The 20,188-nt window shown below is 50.5% G+C and overlaps 1 protein-coding gene across 1 annotated transcript; it reads right to left on the reverse strand.

Moving 5' to 3' along the window:
* Positions 1–11,561: 11,561 nt before the first annotated feature.
* Positions 11,562–20,068, reverse strand: TXN2 (thioredoxin 2). Its single transcript, XM_071422779.1, has 4 exons — positions 19,939–20,068; positions 19,252–19,436; positions 18,112–18,235; positions 11,562–13,352 (listed from the first exon to the last, which is right to left on the reverse strand). Exons 2-4 carry the CDS (start codon positions 19,434–19,436, stop codon positions 13,236–13,238), a joined length of 426 nt encoding a protein of 141 aa, XP_071278880.1. The 5' UTR covers positions 19,939–20,068; the 3' UTR covers positions 11,562–13,235.
* Positions 20,069–20,188: the final 120 nt, after the last annotated feature.

Here is a 20,188-nt window from a genome sequence, read left to right on the forward strand (position 1 = left end):
GTGCTGGGTCTAAGACAGGAACCAAGAGAGTCAGTGTTTAAAATATGCACTGACAATGAATTGCTTCATTACTTAGAGAAAAATTGAGAAGGGGGGGATAAAACTCAACCACATCAGGAAACAGGCAAATAATTGTCTGACACCAGGTCTCCTGATTGCTGGTCTAAGACTTTGCTGCTGCTCAGCCCACAGTGTCTTACTCATCACGATCTCCCTCCAGGAGATATCATGGTCTTCTCTGCATTTAGGCATGGATCTCACATGCTGGAAAAGAAACAAACAGAAACATAGGGCAGCTTGCCATTTTTGCTAAGTGTCTTATTTTGCCCTGATCTACTGTTTTGTGTTCTCCTCCAACACCGTATCCTGTTCATACACTCAAAACTGAAGAAGGAAAGTGACACCCTTCAAACCAAGGAAACTTTTGGCCCATGAGCTGCTGGAGAAAGACAGATGGGTGGACCACAGTGCTTCGCCTGCAGCACTTTGTAAAACAATTGAACAGTCCCAGGCCCAGGCAGGAGACTTTCTACAAAGGCCAAGGCAAGGAGCTGTGCAGGGCAGAGCACCTGGAGAAACTGGATCTCATGACCTGGACTTGCACATGCATGTGAGAGACATGGGAAACACCGCCTTTCTGGAGCTGGAGTGGGGAGGGGAGCTCTGGAAGCTGCAGGCAGGAAGAGCCTGACTTGGGAAGAGCGAAGCAGGTAGCAATCACACAACTATTTATGGCTCTTTTTCCTTGTGACAATCGCAGCCTTATAAGGCAAGAGCGCTCCAGTCGGGGCAGAGCTGCGGAGGTGGAGCCTCCAGGGGCACTCCTGATGTTTGCTCCCAGGCTATCTGCCTGCCCAAGCCGCTGACCTCGTTCCCGGGAAAAACCCTGGGAACCCTTGCTGAATCCAGCTGTTCAAATTTCAAACTACAAAACGCCTCGCCTGCCCTCCCCTTCTCCCCATACCTCCTACTAGCTGGAGCTGTGGTGAAGCAGAGATGTCTGCTTTTGTAATATTGTGGATATCAGGGAGGTTGGAGAGTGCCCCCACAGCCGACGTGGGAAACATATTCTCATCTGGTTGTGACAGTACTGAGAACCGGAAGCAAAAAGAAAGAAAAAAAAAGAAAAAACAAACAACCCTCCCCATGCCCCCCCCCCAGCGTTGCTTGTTGGACACAAGGGAGTGTGTGAAAGGCTGCAGCTGGAAAATGTGGTGCACAAACTCATTTGCAGATCCTTTTGCCCATGGATGTGCTTCAAGAGCCCCCCAGTAACTTTGGCTGAGCTTCCAGTATGTGTGTTGGGTTCTTACACATTTCAGCCCTGTCCAATCCACCCAGCTGAACTATGCTGGAAACAGTTTGTGAATAAAACTGAACATAAACATGCTGAAAATGTCACTGTCATCAGATAAGGTTGCTATGCACATGAAATTCCTGACACGAGTTCATTAAACCAAGGACATGAAAAGTTAAGCCACATGCCTATGTTGCCTGGGATGGGAGGAGGGTATGGTGAGTGTGGATTCAGGCTGTAACTTTATTTTTTTTAGCCTTCTATCAGCCCATGGCCATCACTCTGGTGTGACTCAATTTCTCCCAACAGCAGGGGAAAAAGAAAATAAAATAGAATGTTACAGCACCCACCTCCCTCTGTGAATACAGGTGTGATTTGGGAAGGAGCAGGAGGCAAGGGTTAGCCATGCCACTTGGGAGCTGTGGAAGGCTGGTTTTCCAGAGGGCAAAGCACACACTGACAAAGCCAGGCCTCAGCAGCCTTCACCAAAACCAGTCATATTTAGCACTGCAGGAGGTAGTTAATCTCTGTATTATGAAACAGGCACTAAGAGCTTCCTCTATGATACACTTCTCATAACTGGGGCTGTATTTGACTTGCAGAAATGCCTGGGCTAGATGCTCCTACATGGACTTACCAGTTCTCAGACACCCCAATTTGCAGAAGTGCCAGATGTAATGACCTTCCCTACCACCTATTGAGCTGTTATAAATCTCACACCACATATTTTAAGAGAGGGGCAGGAACTGTGGGAGTGGTCTACAGATGGGAGTGATTTCAGGAGATGCCCTCTCCTAAGCCTACCACACAGCCACTCTTTATCTGCTTTCTCTTCTCAAGAAAGATGAGTTGTGCACACTTTGCCCTGGGATGAGCAACATGGGTTACGTTAACCTGCAAAGGTGAAACATCATGTTCTCCTCAGCCTCTCAAGGGTCAGGGTTGGGGTTTGATGACTGTGTAAAGCCAACCCAAGTCTGAGCAGTCTCTGAAGGATGGTTATTCCCCTCCCTCCTCTGATCTTCACACTCCCACTGCCAGTCTCGGATGACAGCCAGCTGATTCAGCTGGAAATAACCCTGAATCAAAAGAAAGACAGATGTTTCCAGTTTGATAATTTTCTTGGTACATTTGACTACATGCCTGCTACAGAGGTGCTGAAAATGCACAGTCATGAGCAGCCAGACCCACAAGCTGCTCAGAAACTATGAGGGAATTGAAGCTGAGTAGAGGCCAGAAAGCCTCTTTTTCAGGGATATTGTGAATTAATTGAATTCAGTTGTGTGGCTGGTCAGAGGTGTTCTTATGGCATCCCACAGGCAAGTGGTTGCAATCAGTATCTGAATTAAAGAATGCCTACTATCAAATATGTCCCATTACCAAAATCACAGCATCATTTAACATAAGAGGTAATTTTGGAGATCTCCAGGTCAACCATCTGCTTGGAGCAGGACCAGCCTTAAAGTTAGATCAGGGTGCTTAGGGCCATATCCAACTGGGATTTGAAAAACTCAGAGGATTGCAAATCCACCATCTTTTCCCTCTTGTCCTTCCACTGAGCACATTTGGCAATGTGGCTTTACCTTCCACATAACCCCCACTTGGGTAGTAGAAGTCAGTGGTTAGACAGTCCCCCTTGTGAGCTTTCTTGTCCCTTTGCCAACCAACCCAGCTCCCTCAGACCCTGTCCGTGAGTCAGATGGTCCAGCTCCCTTGGGCAGCTTCATACTTCTGCCCTGGAGCTGCTCCAGTGTTAGTGTCCCTCTTGCAAATGTGAAGGACCATCCTGAAGCAGCCTGAGGAGGGAGGGCAGGTGTCTCTGCCTGCTTGTAGAAGCTCGAGTCTTTGAGTGTGAGTGTTGGGGTGTGCCTGCACAGCACCAGCATTCGTCCGTGTGTGTACACAGCATCACAGGGCAGCTGTGCATCCGCCTCTTGGTAAATATTGACTCGGGAGTTTAGGTCATAAAAATGGGTGCAAATTCACTCAAGGCCCTAGAGCTGTGGTGGTTTTTGTAAGCAGAGCTTTCCTGCAGGTGTGCTGTGTGAATGTCATCCACACTGAGTCCCAGGGATGTCTGTGCACGGTCCTCCTGCAGCAGCTCTGCACCTTAGCAGGCACAGATCCTCCTTCCCATTATTGTTGGAGAAGATGTTTACAGTCAGGTTTAAATCTGGTCAGGTAGCTTCTTGATTACTCATTTCTCAGCTATTACTCTGCTTCAGTAACCCTGAAGCTCAGGGAGACAGGGTGTACCAGTCAGTAGCCATGTCTGGAAGACAACAGAAATCATTTTCTGCTCTGCTGATGTTGCCAGAGGGCAACACACCACTGCTGTGATGTCATGAGCATGAGGCACAGCCTTCAAAGCATTAGAAAAACCACCCATAACTGAGGGGGCCAACAGGTGTTTTTGAAGGAGGCAAGTGAAAAAGGGACACCTCAAAACTTTTATCTGCTTGCTGTCTTGGGGATATGGTAGGCAAAATGTTGTGTAACTGTGAATCAGCATTGCCACAATCACAGTACTGGGATTGTGGCTAAATGAGCAATCCCTCTGGTGTCTTCGTAAGTCTTGGTACTGTGGTGTTGGTGGACGGGGCAGGGTAGAGCTAAGGCTGGGCCAGTGACTGCCCCAAGCTAGAAAGGCAGCAGCAGCAGCAGCAGAAGAAAGCCCTGAGGTGCTGGTTTTTAGCTGGCCACATCCACTCCTCATTTTACTGCAAGAACTACATCAAGCCTCTGTCATAAGGAGCTTTGGTGCTGCAGCTGTGGGTGCTTGGATGCCTGACACAGAAGGAAAAGGGGTGTTGGGTAAAGAACTCCTTGGTGTTAATCTCCAGGCTGGAGCTGTAGTCTTACACAGAAGAGGAAAGGAAGCAATGTAGTTTGCTATGTGGAATGGAGATGTAAATCTAGGTTAACAGAGGGTGAGGTTCTCAAAGGTCTGACCCAGATCAGAGCCAGGCAAAGTTTGTTCCCCAGCTATAGAAAATTATTACAGAAATGCAATAAAACAAGGTTTTACTATAAGTCAAGGGTAATAATCACCAGCTGTTTATGTCACCCAGCTCCTTTTATTCTGAAATAATTTAAGGACTGCTTAGGTGGCATGAGGAAAAGATATTCAGGTCAGATTTGAAAGGCAAAATTTATTTCAGGGATCAACATCTCCTTTTGAGACCCTTTTGTAAATACCAAAAATCAAGGCAGAGAGGTGAAATACAAGCTCAGCTGATCTTCCCTGTCAGCTCCACATCTGGATCTACAGAATCCAGCTGGGATGCCCTGGGATGTGTTGGGACAAGAAGCTGTGTCTGCACCACATCACCACATGTTAGAAGGCCCAAAATACGTGCACAGCCACCATGAACCATGGGACCTTGTGCTCTGCCCAGGCCAGGGTGGACAGTCCTGCCCAGCTTGGCAGCCTAGAGAACCTCACCAAGGCTTATCTGGTTCTGTGCCCTCCTCCCTCCCCAGACGTACCCCCAAGGCCATGTTTTCCTGCTTCACCCCAAAGGCTTATTTTTCTTATTTTAAAACAAACAGAGTTGTGTCTGTTTTGATTTCTAGAAGAAGGTTAGAGGGAGGTCAGAGCTGACATCTGGGTTGGAGATAACATTCCCGTCTAATTAGCAAGCCCTGGATAATGAGGGCCTTCCTGTCCCATCCCCCTGCCCTGATGTGAGAAAGGACAGTCAGCACAGGCTGGTGCAGAAATGGGGCAAGAGAACACCCTGTAGGGCAGCATTTTATCTTCTGGTGTCCCCAGCCCAAGCTCCTGGGCTGCTGATAGGTGCCCGTGGGTGATGGCTGGAGGCTGCTCCTCCTCCCTCTTTATGAGGACACCATCATTTATGAGGTACTCAGCCTCTGCAGACTCTTTCCAAGGCAAAGGCCATGGCTTTCCAAAGTGCCAATGGTGCTGCCATTCACCGCTCTGCAAAGCAGGGTTTATGGGTGTAGACACCCTGGGTACTACCTGTGCTGCTGTGTGTGTGGCAGGAGAAGACACCGGGAGACACAATATTGGTGGGAGACAGATGAGATGAGGACAGTGAGGTTCCTGAAGCATGGCTGGGCTATCTGCTGCTCTCCCCTCAGCGTAGGGAGCTGTACATTGGCAGCTCCATCCCTGCTCTCAGGAACTGGGTCATTTATCAGGGCAGTGCAGCCCGCCGGGCTGACACGATGCAGCTGTTTGTGCACAGCAGTCCCGCAAAGAGGAAGCGGCCACAGCCAGAGCTAGCTTTGGCCGGGATGCTGGGCTGGGGGGGGAAGGGGCAGGAGTGCTGGGGAGACCCAGCTTGTGAGGCTCCTGCAATCTGCAGACATAACCCCCTGCAGCAGGACAGGGAGATGCTGGAATAAGGCCTGACTCAGCTGGGACAGAGGCTCCTCGACTGAATCACCCGAACGCCGTGCCTTCCCTGCAGCTCCCCCACTGCGGGCTGCCGGCGCTCTTGCAAAACCCTGGGACATTACAGGCACAGGCAAACGTGGCAGGGCTGAACTGCAGCCAGGCACTCTCCAGGTGAGATTACACAGTGGGTGCATCTGGTCCTTGGAAAACCCCGGCTGACACCCCTTAGCAGAGCCGGTGACACACCAGCCTCCTTGCCTCATCAGCTCCATGGCAGAGGGATTTGCTGCCAGCAGCCTCAGATTCCGCCCTCAACGGAAATGCCACAGCCTGTTGATTCCTTGGAGGGGACGTGACCATCATTCCTGGCCTCAGTATAAAACCCCAGGGAGGGAAGGAAAAAGGAGGCAGGGAAACGGGGCTTGGGATGTAACAGTGGCAGAACTTAGCCATCATGACCCCAGCTGCAAGCTGGAGAAACGAAGCTGGGAACAGTGCCCTTGGGTCAGTCATGTGCTGCTGGCCACCACAGGCTGGACACAATGTCACAGGGAGGCACAGCATTGTGGGGGAGCAGCAGAACAGGGAGATGACAGCAGCCTAAGGAGTTTGCTTGCAGACATGGCCACATGGTGCCAGTTTCTGTGCTGGAGGCTCCAATGAGACCAGCAGTGTTGGGTCCCTCGCGTTCCTGCATCCTTTCATCTCAAGGATGCTGCCAGCTTCTGCCTTCGTGTGCGATGCCAGACAGATTAAGAAAACCCCAAACATGCTTCCTCCTGAGAGTTGCCAAAAAACTGAGAACAGAACTTGATCCCAAGGTCAGGGAAAGGGGAACGAGAACTAAACAGGGTTCAGACAGGTACAAGGGGGTTGGAGTGCTGGGCAACCGCACAGTTTAGTGTGAGAAATGCAGTAGTAGGTGTGATAGCAACAACTTTTAGTCTTTCCTGAGCTCTGTGAAAAGTTTCCATGCTCTTGCCAGGATTTTAGGATGAAGCCCATGGGACCTGCCTGGCTGGGAAGGGGAAGCTGGATCTCCTCAGGTAGCGAGATGAAATAGCTTAGGCTGAAGGATCAGCCCCTTGAGAACAGACCTGGCAAGCAAGAAGGAAGAATGTGGGGTTTTTTTCTTGTAGCTTCCTGCCAAAAACTGGCATAGCCGTAAACACAAGTGCTGAACAATAAGGTCTCCTGTCCCAGCAGCTGCTAAAGCTGTCACCTGGGAAGCTTCCTGCAATCAGCCAGTGGTAGGACAAAAAGGAGCTCCCACATGCTTTCCTGCAATTTGTCATGTCTGATCTCTGTTCTGCTCAGTGCTTGTCATCCTCCCTTCCCCCAGAGCCATCTCACGCTCCAACAGGAGGATGTGATTATGAAGACCAACCTCTGGTGCAGAGCAGGCTCACTGTTCAGCCTTGCTTCTCCAAACAGCAAGAAGTGCTTCTCTTTATGGCTTCTGAGTCACCCTATAGCCTCTCCTCAGAAAGTATTTCCCTTGGGCTGGTTCTGCAGGCAGTGGGTGGATTTCCCTGGTGCCTCAGAGATCCACAGCCCTCTGCAGATCCTCTCTGCCTGCCACGTGTTGAAGCTCCAGGGCTGACGGTGACCAGAGTTGGCAGGAGACTGCCACTGGCTTCCTTTTCAGACCACTGCACCTTTCCAAGGCGTTAATCTCTGGGTCTGAACAGTGCCATGCTGGATCTCTCCTCACGGGTAAGTATTTTTAGAAAGTTTGAGCTCAGACTATGCAGTCACTTCTGAGCTATGCCAGGACAAAAAGAAAACAACCACTTCTGCCTGAACAATACCAGCCCAGAACAAAAAGCCACTGTAAATGAGGTTTTTCGGCATCACTCAAAACTAGCCAAGCTTTGAAAGATGAAACTTGCAGTCAAAAAAAAAAGAAAGAAAAAGGTTCCTAATGAACAAGTGAACAGAAAGGGCTTTGACAGTTTACTTAAAGAGCTGGATTAAAGCAAAACGATGTTATATAAATACCAGCGGGCATGCTGGAGCTTGCATCACTCCTTCTCCATCCTGTCTGCTGTGACAGCCAGAGCCAGAGCTGGGTTTGTTACCTGCTGCTGCCTGTGCCATGGTCCCGCGGGTAAAGCCACCTGCAGGGAAAGGAGCCCTTGCAGTCCCAGCGCCCGCGGCTACCGGCGCTGCCTGCGGAGAAGCGTTATTGCCTCACGATGGAGCAAGACAGGAACCCCGGGGCATGCAGCTCCTCTCCTTCCCAAGGCCATGAAGCTCCCTGTGCAGAGCCTGCCGGGACAACCACCCTCTCACTGACAGCTGTGTGGGGCTGCCATGGAGGAGCTGCAGCCATGCGGGTGACCAGAGGTCACCATCTCTGGAAAACACCGAAATCTCTGATGCATGTTGTACCCCCTGGATGACTTGAAGTCAGTGTTTCTGAGGACTCTCACTGCAAAAATTTCCTGTTTTTCAGGAAATTGCTCAACCACTTGTCCACTCGTAAGAGAAATGGAGCCAGGGTGCTTTAGCAGCAGAGCGAAGAGAAGTGCGGAGAGGCTCAGAAAGGTACAGGGAGCTCAGCCTTGCCTTGGGTGGGAGCAGGCTGGCCCCTGTCCTTTTCTGTCAACAGCTGCAGCTGCTGGGGACATCTGTGAGTCACAGAAACTCCTGGCACTCTTCACAACAGAGAACCAGAGTATGGGAGTAGATAAACATGTATATATATACATATACACCTGTAGGGACCTTATTTCCTGCAGGCCATGGAGAGAACCCATCCATTTTAGTGCATTTTTATTGTAACTTTTGGATCATGAGAACCTAGGAAGTCAATGTGAGGTGGAAGTTGGATGCTGCCCTGTTGCCTGCAGCTTCCAGCTGTCCTCCACCGTCAGGACACGAGCAGTTCCAATGTCCTCCTCTGGCCTCTCCTTGTAGGCTGTTTCCCTGTCTCACTTCCCACCCTTGGGCAAGGGACCCTTTGCCACCAGGAAGGCAGCCACAGGGTTTCTCCTCTCTCCATTCCCACTGGGATGTGGGCAGACCCATTTTCAGTCTATCCCTGTAGGCCTCTTGTTTTCACCCATTTGACTCCTCTGGTCTAAGAAATTCAGGGTTTCCCCTGCTGCTCCTGCCTCCATCCTCCCCTGGCTGGTAGAATGCACAGAGAGAGAAAGCAACCAGGCACGCTCAGGACAGCCTCTGCTTCCAGACTGCATCTAGCCTGGGGCTACCACTTTCCTGAGAGTTGCAGTCTTTGGTTTTTGCCTACAAAAGGTTTTAAGGGGAAAAGTGTTGCTGAAGTTACAGAGATGCTGAGGCAGAGAAACCACAAAGCTCACACAGGTACCCTACATCCTTGAAAAGAGGACATGGCAGAACACCACCCCTACGTGGTGATGGACAGTGTCCTGATTTAGACTGGGACAGAGTGAATTTTCTTTCTAGCAGCCAGTGCAGTGCTGTGTGTTGGATTTAGTATGAGAATAATACTGATAACATACCAATACTCTACTTCTTTCTAAGCAGAGCTTACTTTAAAGCAAGGACTTTTCAGTTCCCTGTGCTCTGCCAGTGAGGAGCTACACAAGAAGCTGAGAAGAAGCATGGCCAATAGAGCTGATCCAAACTGGCCAAAGGGATATTCCATGTCATAGGACATCATCCCCAGTATATAAACTGGTGGAGTTATCTGGAAGGAGCCAGTCACTGCTTAGGCTGTGATGCCCAGCCAGTCACTGAACAGGCTGGGCATCAATCAGCCAAATGGTGAGAAATTATATTGTGCATCACTCCTTTCTCTCGTGTTTTCTTTCTTTTTGTAGTTTCCCTTTTCATTACAAGTATTTTTATGTTATTCATACATTTTGCTTTATTCAAATTATTAAACTGTTCCTGTCTCAACTTTTGATTTTGCCTTTTTTCCCCCTGATTCTTCTCCCCAACCCACCAGGAGAGGTGTGAGTAAGCAGCTGCCTGGTACTTAGTTGTCAGCTGGGGTTAAACCACAGCTTGAGCCTGGGTGTGTTGCAGGGGCAGGTAAGGAGGACAAGAGACTGTGTAACAGGTGATCTAGTCTTCTAGTCTGGTTTTGGCTTGGAAATCAAGCCTATGGTAGCTTTATCTTATCTTTTTATTGACTAGAGTATTGCAGCTGCTGTTATTCTTTAACTCGCAGGAAAGTCACAGCAAACACCTGCCACCATTTAAGCAGTAGTTTTGAACAACACAAGAGCTTAACATTGCTGCAAACAGCCTTGCAGGGCTGGAGAATTTAACTGCTGATTCTGTCTGAATCCTGTGATTACTTGGATGAGAAAAATGAGGTGTGTGAGGGGAAGCTCAGAGTGCTTAACAAACTGTTCGGGCCAACAGCCTGGCTGGGCTGGTGAAAGGCCCTGCCTAAGGCAGTGTCAGTGGGGGCCATTTCCCTGTTGACATGGAGCTGGTCTTTGTTTTCCTCTTTGCACAGGAGGGATCTTATTTGTTGATAAAGCAAGGGATTTACTGGCCAGGCTGCCAAGGTCAGACCTCACTGGAAACAAACTGGCCCACACTATCCCCTTCAGAGGACCACATATACACAGCCCACTGTGTGCTGCAGGCCAAGCAACCTGAGTTTTCCATCTTCTACCAGCCCTTGAAGCTGGTCTTGGCATAGCACCTCTAGTAGAGAAGACGGCAAAGCTCTCCCTCCCTCCTTGCAGATATTCACTATGAGCCAGAGCAGCTGGAGATGAACTCGGAGTTCAGCAGGCAGGCACAAACATCTTGGGGAAAGGAGCAGCTGTGTTAGGGCTTGATACAAAGTGTAAAGCCAAGAGAAATGAATGGAAAACCTCTACTTGCCTGGAATCAGGCGCCTTGGACAAGGCTGTGAGGACAGAGGCACTGTGCCTGACCCTTGGCATTGGGTTCAAAACATGCATGGGGAAGAGACGTGGGCTTAGCTGAGTGTTGCTCCCCTTGGGAAGGCACTTATTGCCATGTACTCTTAAAATAGAAACGAGGAACATTAAGAGCTGAGAAAGCTGCTGTTAAATAGACAGGCTTGGGTAGGAGAGAGCAAATGCTTGACAGATCAGAGGAGGATTCAAAGTGCTTAACTCCAAAAGGGAAAACAAACTTCATCCTCACTGGAGAACATTCTCCCAGCTGACATGGACTGCTGAGGAATTACTCATTGCTTCAGCTCCCTTCAATCGGGAAAGGCCAACATCACATTCAGGTGCCATGAAAATTGCTGTGCAGCCCCTCTTTAACCACTACATAAATACACTGCTGGCACTGCGTCCTGCTTGTACCTCCTGTTATTAACACCGCTGTGGGAATCCCTGAAGCCTTCTCCAGCAGTTGGCAAACAGGGAGCTGAATTAAAAACCTGGCAAAGAAAATATCCTTCTGCTCTGAGTCCTGTCTTGTGGTAGAAACCTTGCAGGCTACTTGAGGAATCTCGAGCTGTCCCCAAACCCTTCCTCCTACTGTCCACCTCTTACACTGTTCTGAAGGATTCCCACAAGGCATCAAGTACATGGGTCTTCAGCATTTATCTCAAAGAAACAGTTCTGTCTTCCCCATAATGCACCCTAAAATGTGCTGGCACTTTAACAGCTGAGTGACACTTTAGCTCTGCTTTTCCTTAGAAGGAAGCAATAAAATAACTATTTTATACTGCCCCTTAATTACACAATGCAAAGTCACTGTGTTTTTTCCTGTTCTGTAGCATGGTAAGGCAAGAAAGTTGATTATTGTTGGGTATGTGACGCTGTTCCCCTACTTTTCCTGCTTGTGCAGGAAAATGGAGAGTCTTTACTAGAAGTGTTTACTGAGCAGGAACACTGAAACTGCAGGGGAAATTGCCCAGCCTGAAACCAGAGGAGGTCAGGAGCAGCACAGCCTCTGTGATCTCTGGAATAAAATGAAATGCCAGTTTTTATTGATTGTAACTGACCAACAGTTCTTTACCAGATTACATTCAAGTGACATCACCTCTAGTAGTGTGCCAGCGGTGAGGTCAGCCCAGCCCCACTGGGAGGCACCCACCTCAAGAGACCAGTACCACCTTGTGCTGTGGCCCTGGCTCCAGGGGAACAGAAGCAGGTGGGAGCAGTGATGCCAGCCAGCTGCACTGCAGTTACAGCAGGACTTGGATCACCACTCCCCTGGTTCCTTCAAAAGTCATAAATTGTTACTGCAGAGGTGCAGAAAAAAAATTACCTGGCTGCTCATATACCACAGAGGTAAAATGGAGCAATGCCAAAGCAGATTTAAGACTGACTGAAGGAAACAGAAGCTGTGGCAAAAAAAAAAAAAAAAAAAAAAAAAAGGCAGCTTGTACATAGTTATTAAGCATTTACAATGTTCTCATGCAGCTTAGATAAGCAAGCTGGAATTAAACAGTACAGTAATCATCAGTGCTGGTGCTGTGCTCTGCCTGCAAGCTCAGGAGGAGGCTGGGAGCACTCAGAAGCCAGGTTGACAGGAAACAGGTGTATGTGAGGAGGAGGAGGAGGTTAGAAGGGCTGAAGGCTGCTCAGATAGAAGCCCACAACTGGTACCCTTAGTCCAAAGGTCAGGGCAATTGAAGTCAAAAGGCTGCCTTCTGGCAGGGCTCACCCGTGTGGCCACATTTAATTATTCACAACAGGGAGAGGGAGGCTCTCAGGCTCCACAGACAGGGGAGGGGTGAGAAAAGCACAGGGGGAGGGAGCACAGCTCAGGTTCCCTGTGTGCAGTGAGCAGCTGTTCATCTGTGCATGAGAGGTGAGTCCTCCCTATGGCCCCCTGGATCCAGCAGCACACAAAGGGGGTCCTACAGGCAGCACTGAAAGCCCCATGGAAGGAATACCCTATTTTGTTTTCAGCACATTACCTTTTAGTAGGGATCAAGTCATAACCTGCACTTTCCCAACTCATCATTAGAAACTGTGCTGCTGATACTCACCTCTCTGGACAGACAGATTTGTGAGAATCTCCTGGCTAGACAGCAGTGACTGATAAAAGTTCTCTACTGCTGCAAACATACAAAAGGAGATCTATAAAATACTTCTCCCTATTTTCTCTTATTAAATTATGATGGGAGCCCATGGATTTGGGGAGGAGTTGTACCTGTCCCATCAACACAAGGACAGACGAAGAAAGAGACAGGTTTCACAGACAAGGCAGAGGCATTCTCAGCTTTAAACGAACCCACCCAGGGCAGGTATGTACCATCATCTTGCAGGGAGCAGCTGCCCTCTGCTCTGGGCTATCAGATGTGAGGCAAAGACAAAAACATTCCTCCTCTTAACTCAGCAGCAGCTCTGCACGTCAGCTCTTGGCTGATAAACACAGGCTCCTAATTCCAGCCACATTCCCCGTTTTGAGAATAAGCAGCCCTGCTCCTCAGAGCCCTTTGCAACTACTGCTGCTCATGAGAAGGGGGAGAAGGAGGGAAGGGTTACAACATTTTCCATCTCCTAAAAACACCAAAACAGAAGAAACCCCCAGGTTGTACAGGGCAGGCAATTGACCTGCCCACAGCTCTCCCAGGCAAGGAATGCACAACATGGATGTGTCCAGAGGCAGAGGTACAGCCACCCTTTTACTTCAGGCTCCAATGAGTTTCTTGAGGAATGCCTCCAGCTGATCCTCGTCCTTTATGCCCACAAATTTATCCACAACGTCTCCGTTCTTCATGGCCAGCACAGTTGGCACTGCTGACACCTGGGGCAAGAGAAACAGGGAGACAGGTGAGCAAAGCCTGCAGGAAGCCACCTGCACCTGGTCTCCCAATGAAGTCTAAGGAAGTGGCTACAAGGGAGCTGAGCATGCACTGCTCTAGGGTAAGATGTCCACTTGCAAAACAGGCCAGCTGAGCTCCGTGTTCCCCCTCTCTGCGCTGACTTACACCACTCTACTGGAGATAAGGCTGAGCTGCTTTTTGAGTTTAAATAAGACCCAAATGTTTAAAGACAAAACCACAACTAATACAAAAACCGTCTTCAGTACAAAAGCTTCTTCTCCTCCTTCCCTTTTGTCCTCTCATAAACGAACACACCTAGGACACATCTCAGACATAATGACCTTTGGACATTTTATGGCCAGGGCAGCATCAGACTGGACCCGTGTTCTTCTCCAGACAGGACTGCAGCTCTAACCCTAACCCGCCCCACCATTGCACAGGCAGATTTCCTGCTCATTTTATGGCAATGACAATCCCCTCCAAGCCTTCTTCCTTTCCCCAGTTCTGTTTTCAGTTATTTAACTGGTCACAAACCAGTGGTCATTCAGTGCAGATCCCTGATGATTAGGTAAGAAGTGAAAAAGTCCCTCTGACCAGAGCTAGCAGGCAGCTGTGCTGCTCTGGGCGCTGCTTTTTTAGCTCAGAACAAAGTTTGCTGGGAATTATCCAAGAGAACAGTGTTGGAAATGACAACATTCCCCACGGACTTGCTGGTTGACTGGTGACAGCAGAAACCCCAGGGACATGACTGAAAGAAGGAACAACCAGAGCTTGGAGAGCTACAGCAATGGAAGATCTGATCACATTTCTGACCCCACAGCTTATCTCTGCAAAGTTTTCCCCCCAAAACACATCCGGTCCTTATCTTGCTCGCTGACTCTTCTCCAGCCTGCAGGGCCTTCCCGTGTGCACTGCCAGCCCTGCTGCCAACAAAGATCTGTAAATCCCTCTGGAAACCCATCAGAGGGCTGGCTTTTCTCCCAGTGGGAGCCTGAGATGAAAGGGACATTTTGTCTTCCCTTCCCACCCGGTCCCAGCCGGGCAGTCCAGCGTGGCTCCCCACAGTGTCCTTCAGGGTTTGTGCAGTCTCATCTGAAGGGATGGGAGCGTCGGGGCTGCTCAATGCACAATCTTCAGCTCCTCCTAGTGACTGCAGGGAGCAGATCCAGAGGGCTTGGGCCCCAGCACTGCCGACGGTGCCAATACGTTCCCTTGTGATTTTGGGAGAGAGAAAAGATGCACTGCACTCAGCTGCTCCGTCCCTGAGAAGGCAAACCTCCAATGAGCCTCCCTCTGGTTTGCACAGTGGGTTAATATCGAGCAGAGTTGCTCCAGTCCTATCCAAAAAAACAAGAGCTGGCTCCTGTTAGGGCTGGGGTGAGGAACAGGCAACTCTTAGAAGCTCTCCTGAGAAGCAGCCAACACCACGTTGCCAGGCCCTACAGGCTGACCAGCGCACCCACGAGTTTCACATGGCCTTGATTCCTCTGTCTCTCTCCCTCTGTGCAGGTGAGCAAATCCAAAGAAAGAGTGGAAGGTCTGGGGCTGGTGCTGCAGAGCCAGATGAGAAGTGGGGGCACAGAGCAACTTTCCTCTGCTCAGAAAACATGATGTTTTTGTCAGCTTCCTTCCTGCCAGCTGCAGTAAGGGCAGCCTATTAATGGAGCATGTACTTTGTTTTGCTGGTTGAGAAGCAAATATCATGGGAATTTCTAGAATGCAAAGTTGAGGGCACTTTTTCTTTTTTTGGGTCCCATCTGCACTGAACCTAAACAAACTTTACTCCTCCCTGAAGAGCATTTCTATAGAAAAAAATCAGTCTGCTTTTGATTAGTGTTGACCACAGATAAACAAACAAACATGCCCATCCAGGTTATTCCTGGCAACACCCATACCAAGGGAATTCTCTCCCATCTGAAACTTTTATACAAGCTCAGATGCCAAACAACAGAGCATGGGGAAGTATTTCACCCAGGCCTCTGAGTGAGGAGGTAACAGGATGGAGCTCCACTGATGAATGACCACCTCTGTACCCAGTGGCTCTCCTGAGCTGCCCACCCACAGTGGCCACAGAAGGGGCTGCCCTTTCCTGGTCACCACACACAGAGGCAACGGGCTAAGGCAAGAGATGAATCTAAAGAATTTTAAGAGACTGCAGATAAACAAAAGTATTTCTTCTCCCTTTCTGCTCTTGGGGCGAGAGGTCAGGATCTGGCTGGAGCAGTGGAGAAAGGCCACAACCAGAGATGAAAGGTATTTGATAAAACAGGGAGTCCCCAGAGAAAACACTTTTGTGCTGGGCATAACCGGACAGGGAAGGGCACAGGGGACATTCCTAGTTGCAGGAAATGCATCCGTGCTTTGTGCTAAGCTGGGATGGCTAAGAGCCAAGGGCTTGTATAAAGGAATGTGCCAGCATTCCTCAGCTCTTCCAGGGGGCCTCCCCCTCCCACTGCCTCCCTCTGCACCAAGGAGGCTGCTGAAGAGGACATTGTGCAAGCAGGCAGCAAGCTGGGGGTGCATGTGTGCGTGGGCAAGGGAATAAACACGGATGGAGTGAGACTTCCTGGCAGCTAGTGAAGGAGTTGTGGGGGTGGCATGGACACTAAAAACCCCCAAACAAAGACTTCCTCATCGTGCAGACATCTGATTCCCTAAAGAATGACTTTAAAACAAATGTTTTCTGATTCCCTCTAAACACCACCTGTGGTTTTCCTGATCTCTCACAAACACTCTGGTCCCTCTTTGATCTCAACTTGGTGCCTTCTCATCAGCCCTTACATTTCTCCTTACATGGTAACTTCCCAGAAAATGAAGCAAAACCAAGCACATGCTCAGCACCATGAACAAAACTTCTGCCTCGGAAAGGATGCTCCAAACTTTGAAGATCTGAGCACAAAATTCTCCCATCCCCCTACCTGTTTGCAGCTATGGTATGTGCAGACAGTCTAAGGACAGTGTTTTAGCCATGGGGATAATGGCCAAGACAAGACACACATGCATCACTCCAAAAGTGGAGGAGGGCTTCTTGCAAAACAAAAACTTCACCATGTTTGTAAATAAGATTCCTGAATGAACTGCTAGAAACTGACCCTTTCCTGCAGCCTCAGTCCTACCTGCACACAAACACACACAGCAGGCAGTGCTCCCTCAGCACCCGTGGGGAGAGGACATCCAGCACATTATCAAAGCTACACAACTTGGGACTTTCAGCCTCTTTTCATCGACCTTTCTCTGCATGCACACACCCTGCTTGTCGTTTTCCACTCACTTGAGATTATCCTCTTGTAATCTCAGCTCATTCTATCTACTGGAAGGTTTGGAACAACACATGAGTTGAGCTAATAATCTCTATTCTCTTCTCCTTAGCATGGTTGCTACCAGAGCTTTCCCTGCATCTATTAGGATTTACACACTTCCAGATCATCACTAAAAACACCTCATCCTCTTCAACTTCTCACCAGCACCCTCTGAGCTATGCAGTGTTTTGGGCTTGCAGCAGCCAGCCCTACTCAGGAGCCAGCAGCCATCTTCCTTGGCCTGGGGTGTATCTGCCAGCACGCCTCCACCCTGGAGAGCACCGGAGGCTCTCATGCTGAGCTTGTGGGAACTGCAAATCATGACTGTGGCCACCAGCTGTGTGGGCACTCCACCACAGCACAGGCAGAAAGGTCTCCCTGGGGAAAGAGTGGGAGCGAACAAGCTGCTCCCACTTCCGTCTCCTTCTGGCTCAGCAGGGTGCAGGAATGGCATCTTCTCCAGGCTCAATAAATTGACAGCTTGCTCAGGAGATTGTTCACACTTTTCAGGGCAGCTTGAGGAGCTTGCTGTGCTAGTTGTCACCCTGGGAGCAGGACTTCATCTGCAGAGGGGGAGCAGATCCATCTGCATGATACCCAAGTGAAAATGAGGCATGTTTTTCCCCTGTAAAACATAACAGCAGGATGCCCAAACTCCATGGGCAGAGTGGTTGTTTGCAAGGAGAGACAACAGAGGCAAGCACGGCCCTCAGAGGGGCTTTTGTATTTCTTAAACTACCTAACTACTGTCAGAGGGGACAAATAAATGAATCATGTAAACTAAAGCCATGGCCTTCTCCAGTCATTCTGTTTCTTCCTGGGAGAAAGGCAGCACAGGAAACACACCCAGCAGTAACGTCACACACTAGTGTAAGCACCAAGGTCCTCCCCTTTCAAGAGCGGGACATGTGCTCCTGTTATTTTTTCTGACCTGGCTTCTACCTGTCCAGACAAAACTCACTGTGTCTCCTTGTGCTGCAGCTTAAGGATGGGGACTTTATGACCCAGCTCGAGATCCTGAACAAGGAAGGGAAAGAGAGGACAGGCTGGCTGCATAAAGAACCATGTTCAGTAGCACGGCAGAGTAGGGTTTGTAACTTCACGATCTTGCCCTGCACCTGAGCACTCCAGCTGGCAGCAAAATGCCATGTGTACTCCAGGCTCCTCGAGGCCAGGGAAGTGTTTACACTCACAGACACATGCAAGGCCTAGAGAGCCCTCCCTGCAGAATCAGAGGTGGGGATGCTGGGCACAACAAGCAGAGCTGGAGCAGAGCCAAGCAGCAAAATCCACCTACTGACAAGTGACCCAATGGATCAGGAACCTCTAGGCTCTGGGCTTCCCCTCCCCTCCAGTGCTGCTGCTGTGCAGGCACAGTTCTCCATAGGGAGGCACCTCTGCACTGCCAGCCAAACAAAGTCCGTGCTCTTCCACCTCCTACCTCGTACTCGATGGCGAGGTCTGTGTGATCATCAATGTCCACCTTGGCCATCAGCACCTTCCCCTCCTGCTTGGCCACCAGCTTCTCTAACCTGGGGCCGAGGATCTTGCAGGGACCACACCACCTGATGGAGCAGGAAAAGAGAGGGCACATTAGGAGAGGCAGGTGCAGCCATGGAAGGCATGCTGGAACACCAGTGCCTTTACCACCACTGCTGTTCCACTCAAGAGCCAGCCTGGAAATACAATTCCTGAACCAAGGCTTAGAAAAACACTTCTCTCACAAAGGAGCTGTCAAAGGTTAAGGAAGCTCTGCATCCAGCTTCAGGCTTCAATTAATTGTCCTCTCCTCCCTGGATGATCCCAGCTGGTGCTCACTGTGGTTTTCTGTTGGTTTATTTAGAGCAGAAGTTTTTTGGCTGTTTTGTGTTCTCTTTGCACCAAATCAGCTGTAACAGGCTCACGTAACAGTGAGGCGGACTGGAGGACTATGAAAATACGTGAAAAACTCAAAGATAATCAGTTAATATTGTTAATTATCTTAATCAGTTAAGATAATTGTTAATAGAGCAGATACCATCTAGGAATATTTTTACTGGCAGGTGGATCACAGCATTTTTATTGATGACAAATGCTGTCATTGGTGTCACATGGCTGTTATTAACACATAAAAACATTTGCTATAAAGAGCCTCAAAACCATGCAGCTTTAAGAAACATGGAATGATACACCATAACAATGGTGAGGCATAGCAAGTGCAGAGCTCTCTGAGTACGTTGCATCCCTGAAGCCAAATAGGGCAGATATCACAGCTTTTTCCTGAGGCATCTTTTGTAGGATGATGCAACACTGGGGCTGGGGTGACACCTGAGCACCTGGAAGGTGCAGCTGTACCACCCTGGGGAATGCCTTCCTGGCACTCCTGTTTGACACTGCTGCAGGCTGTAGCTGTGAGGGGAATCTTCATGGATTGAGCCTGACGAGCAGAAGCATCTTTCAACACTGGACTCCACAGCTTGGGAAGCCCTCAGGCATGCTCTTCCATGGTGAGCCTGGAGTGCCACCACATCAGGAAAGTCACAGGAACACACCTGCACGGGTGGTGGAGGAGAGGGGTGCAAGAGCCACGAGTGGAACTTACTGTGCATGGAAGTCCACCACAACGGGCTTGGGGCTGTTCACCACCCGGTCCTGGAAGTCGCTGCCATCCTGCACGTTGAAAGTGCTCCTGCGGCCGGCTGAGGTGCCAAAGGCCCTGCCGTGGGATGCCAGGGGCCCCCGCGTGGGGAGCGCCAGCAGCCGCTGGAGCGCCAGCCTCTGGGCCATCTGTGGGGAGAGTGGTTGCTGGGGCGGATGTACCCCACGGCTGGTCCCACTGCAGCAGCGCCCTGATCCCAGCCCCCGCGGCAGGACAGCCCCACGCCAGGAGAGAAGCTTATGGGGTATGACGGGATTGCTTCCGGCCCCCTGCCCAGCCCTGCCCCGCTCTGAGGCTCCAGCCCAACGGGCACGGGGCTGCCAGCTGGAGCCCGCCTCCTCCCCGTTCACAGGGAGACAGCTCAGGCACAGCCTCCCCGTTTCGCTCAGCCCTGCGGAGCATTGCTGCCCCCACGGCAGCCCCCCCCCCCCCCACCCACAGGGCAGAGCCAGGCCTGCTCCGACACCGCGGGGCTCCGTCAGCCCATGTCCAACAGGTGGCACAGGGCCCCAACCCTGTGGGGGAGAACAGCCCCAGAGGCCGGTGCCCCGTTGCTCTCCGAGCCCGAGGGCGGGAGGGCAGGACCGGGAGGGCCCCGCTGCACCCGCCGGGCCCGCGGCCCGCCCGCACCTTCGCGGTGCGGAGGTGACCGGACACAGCGAGCTGATCCGCACACACCGAACTCCCGCCCGCCTGCGCCGATTGGCCGCCGCCGCCGGAAGACTCTACGGACAGGCCGGCCGCCCTCACAGCCCATTGGCAGTCGCCCGGAGAGCCGGGAACTCTTACTGGCTGCCGTGCCTGTCCTTTAGGCCGCTTCGCCCCGCCCCTGGAGGGACGGTGGGATGTGTCACGTAGGGCGGACCCTCGGTGCTGATTG

The sequence above is a fragment of the Agelaius tricolor genome, unplaced genomic scaffold (assembly GCF_023055355.1).
Source record: "Agelaius tricolor isolate 1412-34295 unplaced genomic scaffold, bAgeTri1.0.p SCAF_3, whole genome shotgun sequence".
NCBI lineage: Eukaryota > Metazoa > Chordata > Aves > Passeriformes > Icteridae > Agelaius > Agelaius tricolor.

What these genes read in the sequence shown, in the direction of transcription:
- TXN2 (XM_071422779.1), bottom strand. Translation starts at nt 19,436, where the DNA reads ATGGCCCAGAGGCTGGCGCTCCAGCGGCTGCTGGCGCTCCCCACGCGG. An exon ending in GTGGTGGACTTCCATGCACA is followed by an intron (nt 18,236 to 19,251) that starts GTAAGTTCCACT and finishes CTGCTCCATCAG; the next exon opens with GTGGTGTGGTCCCTGCAAGA. An exon ending in ACCTCGCCATCGAGTACGAG is followed by an intron (nt 13,353 to 18,111) that starts GTAGGAGGTGGA and finishes CTCTTGCCCCAG; the next exon opens with GTGTCAGCAGTGCCAACTGT.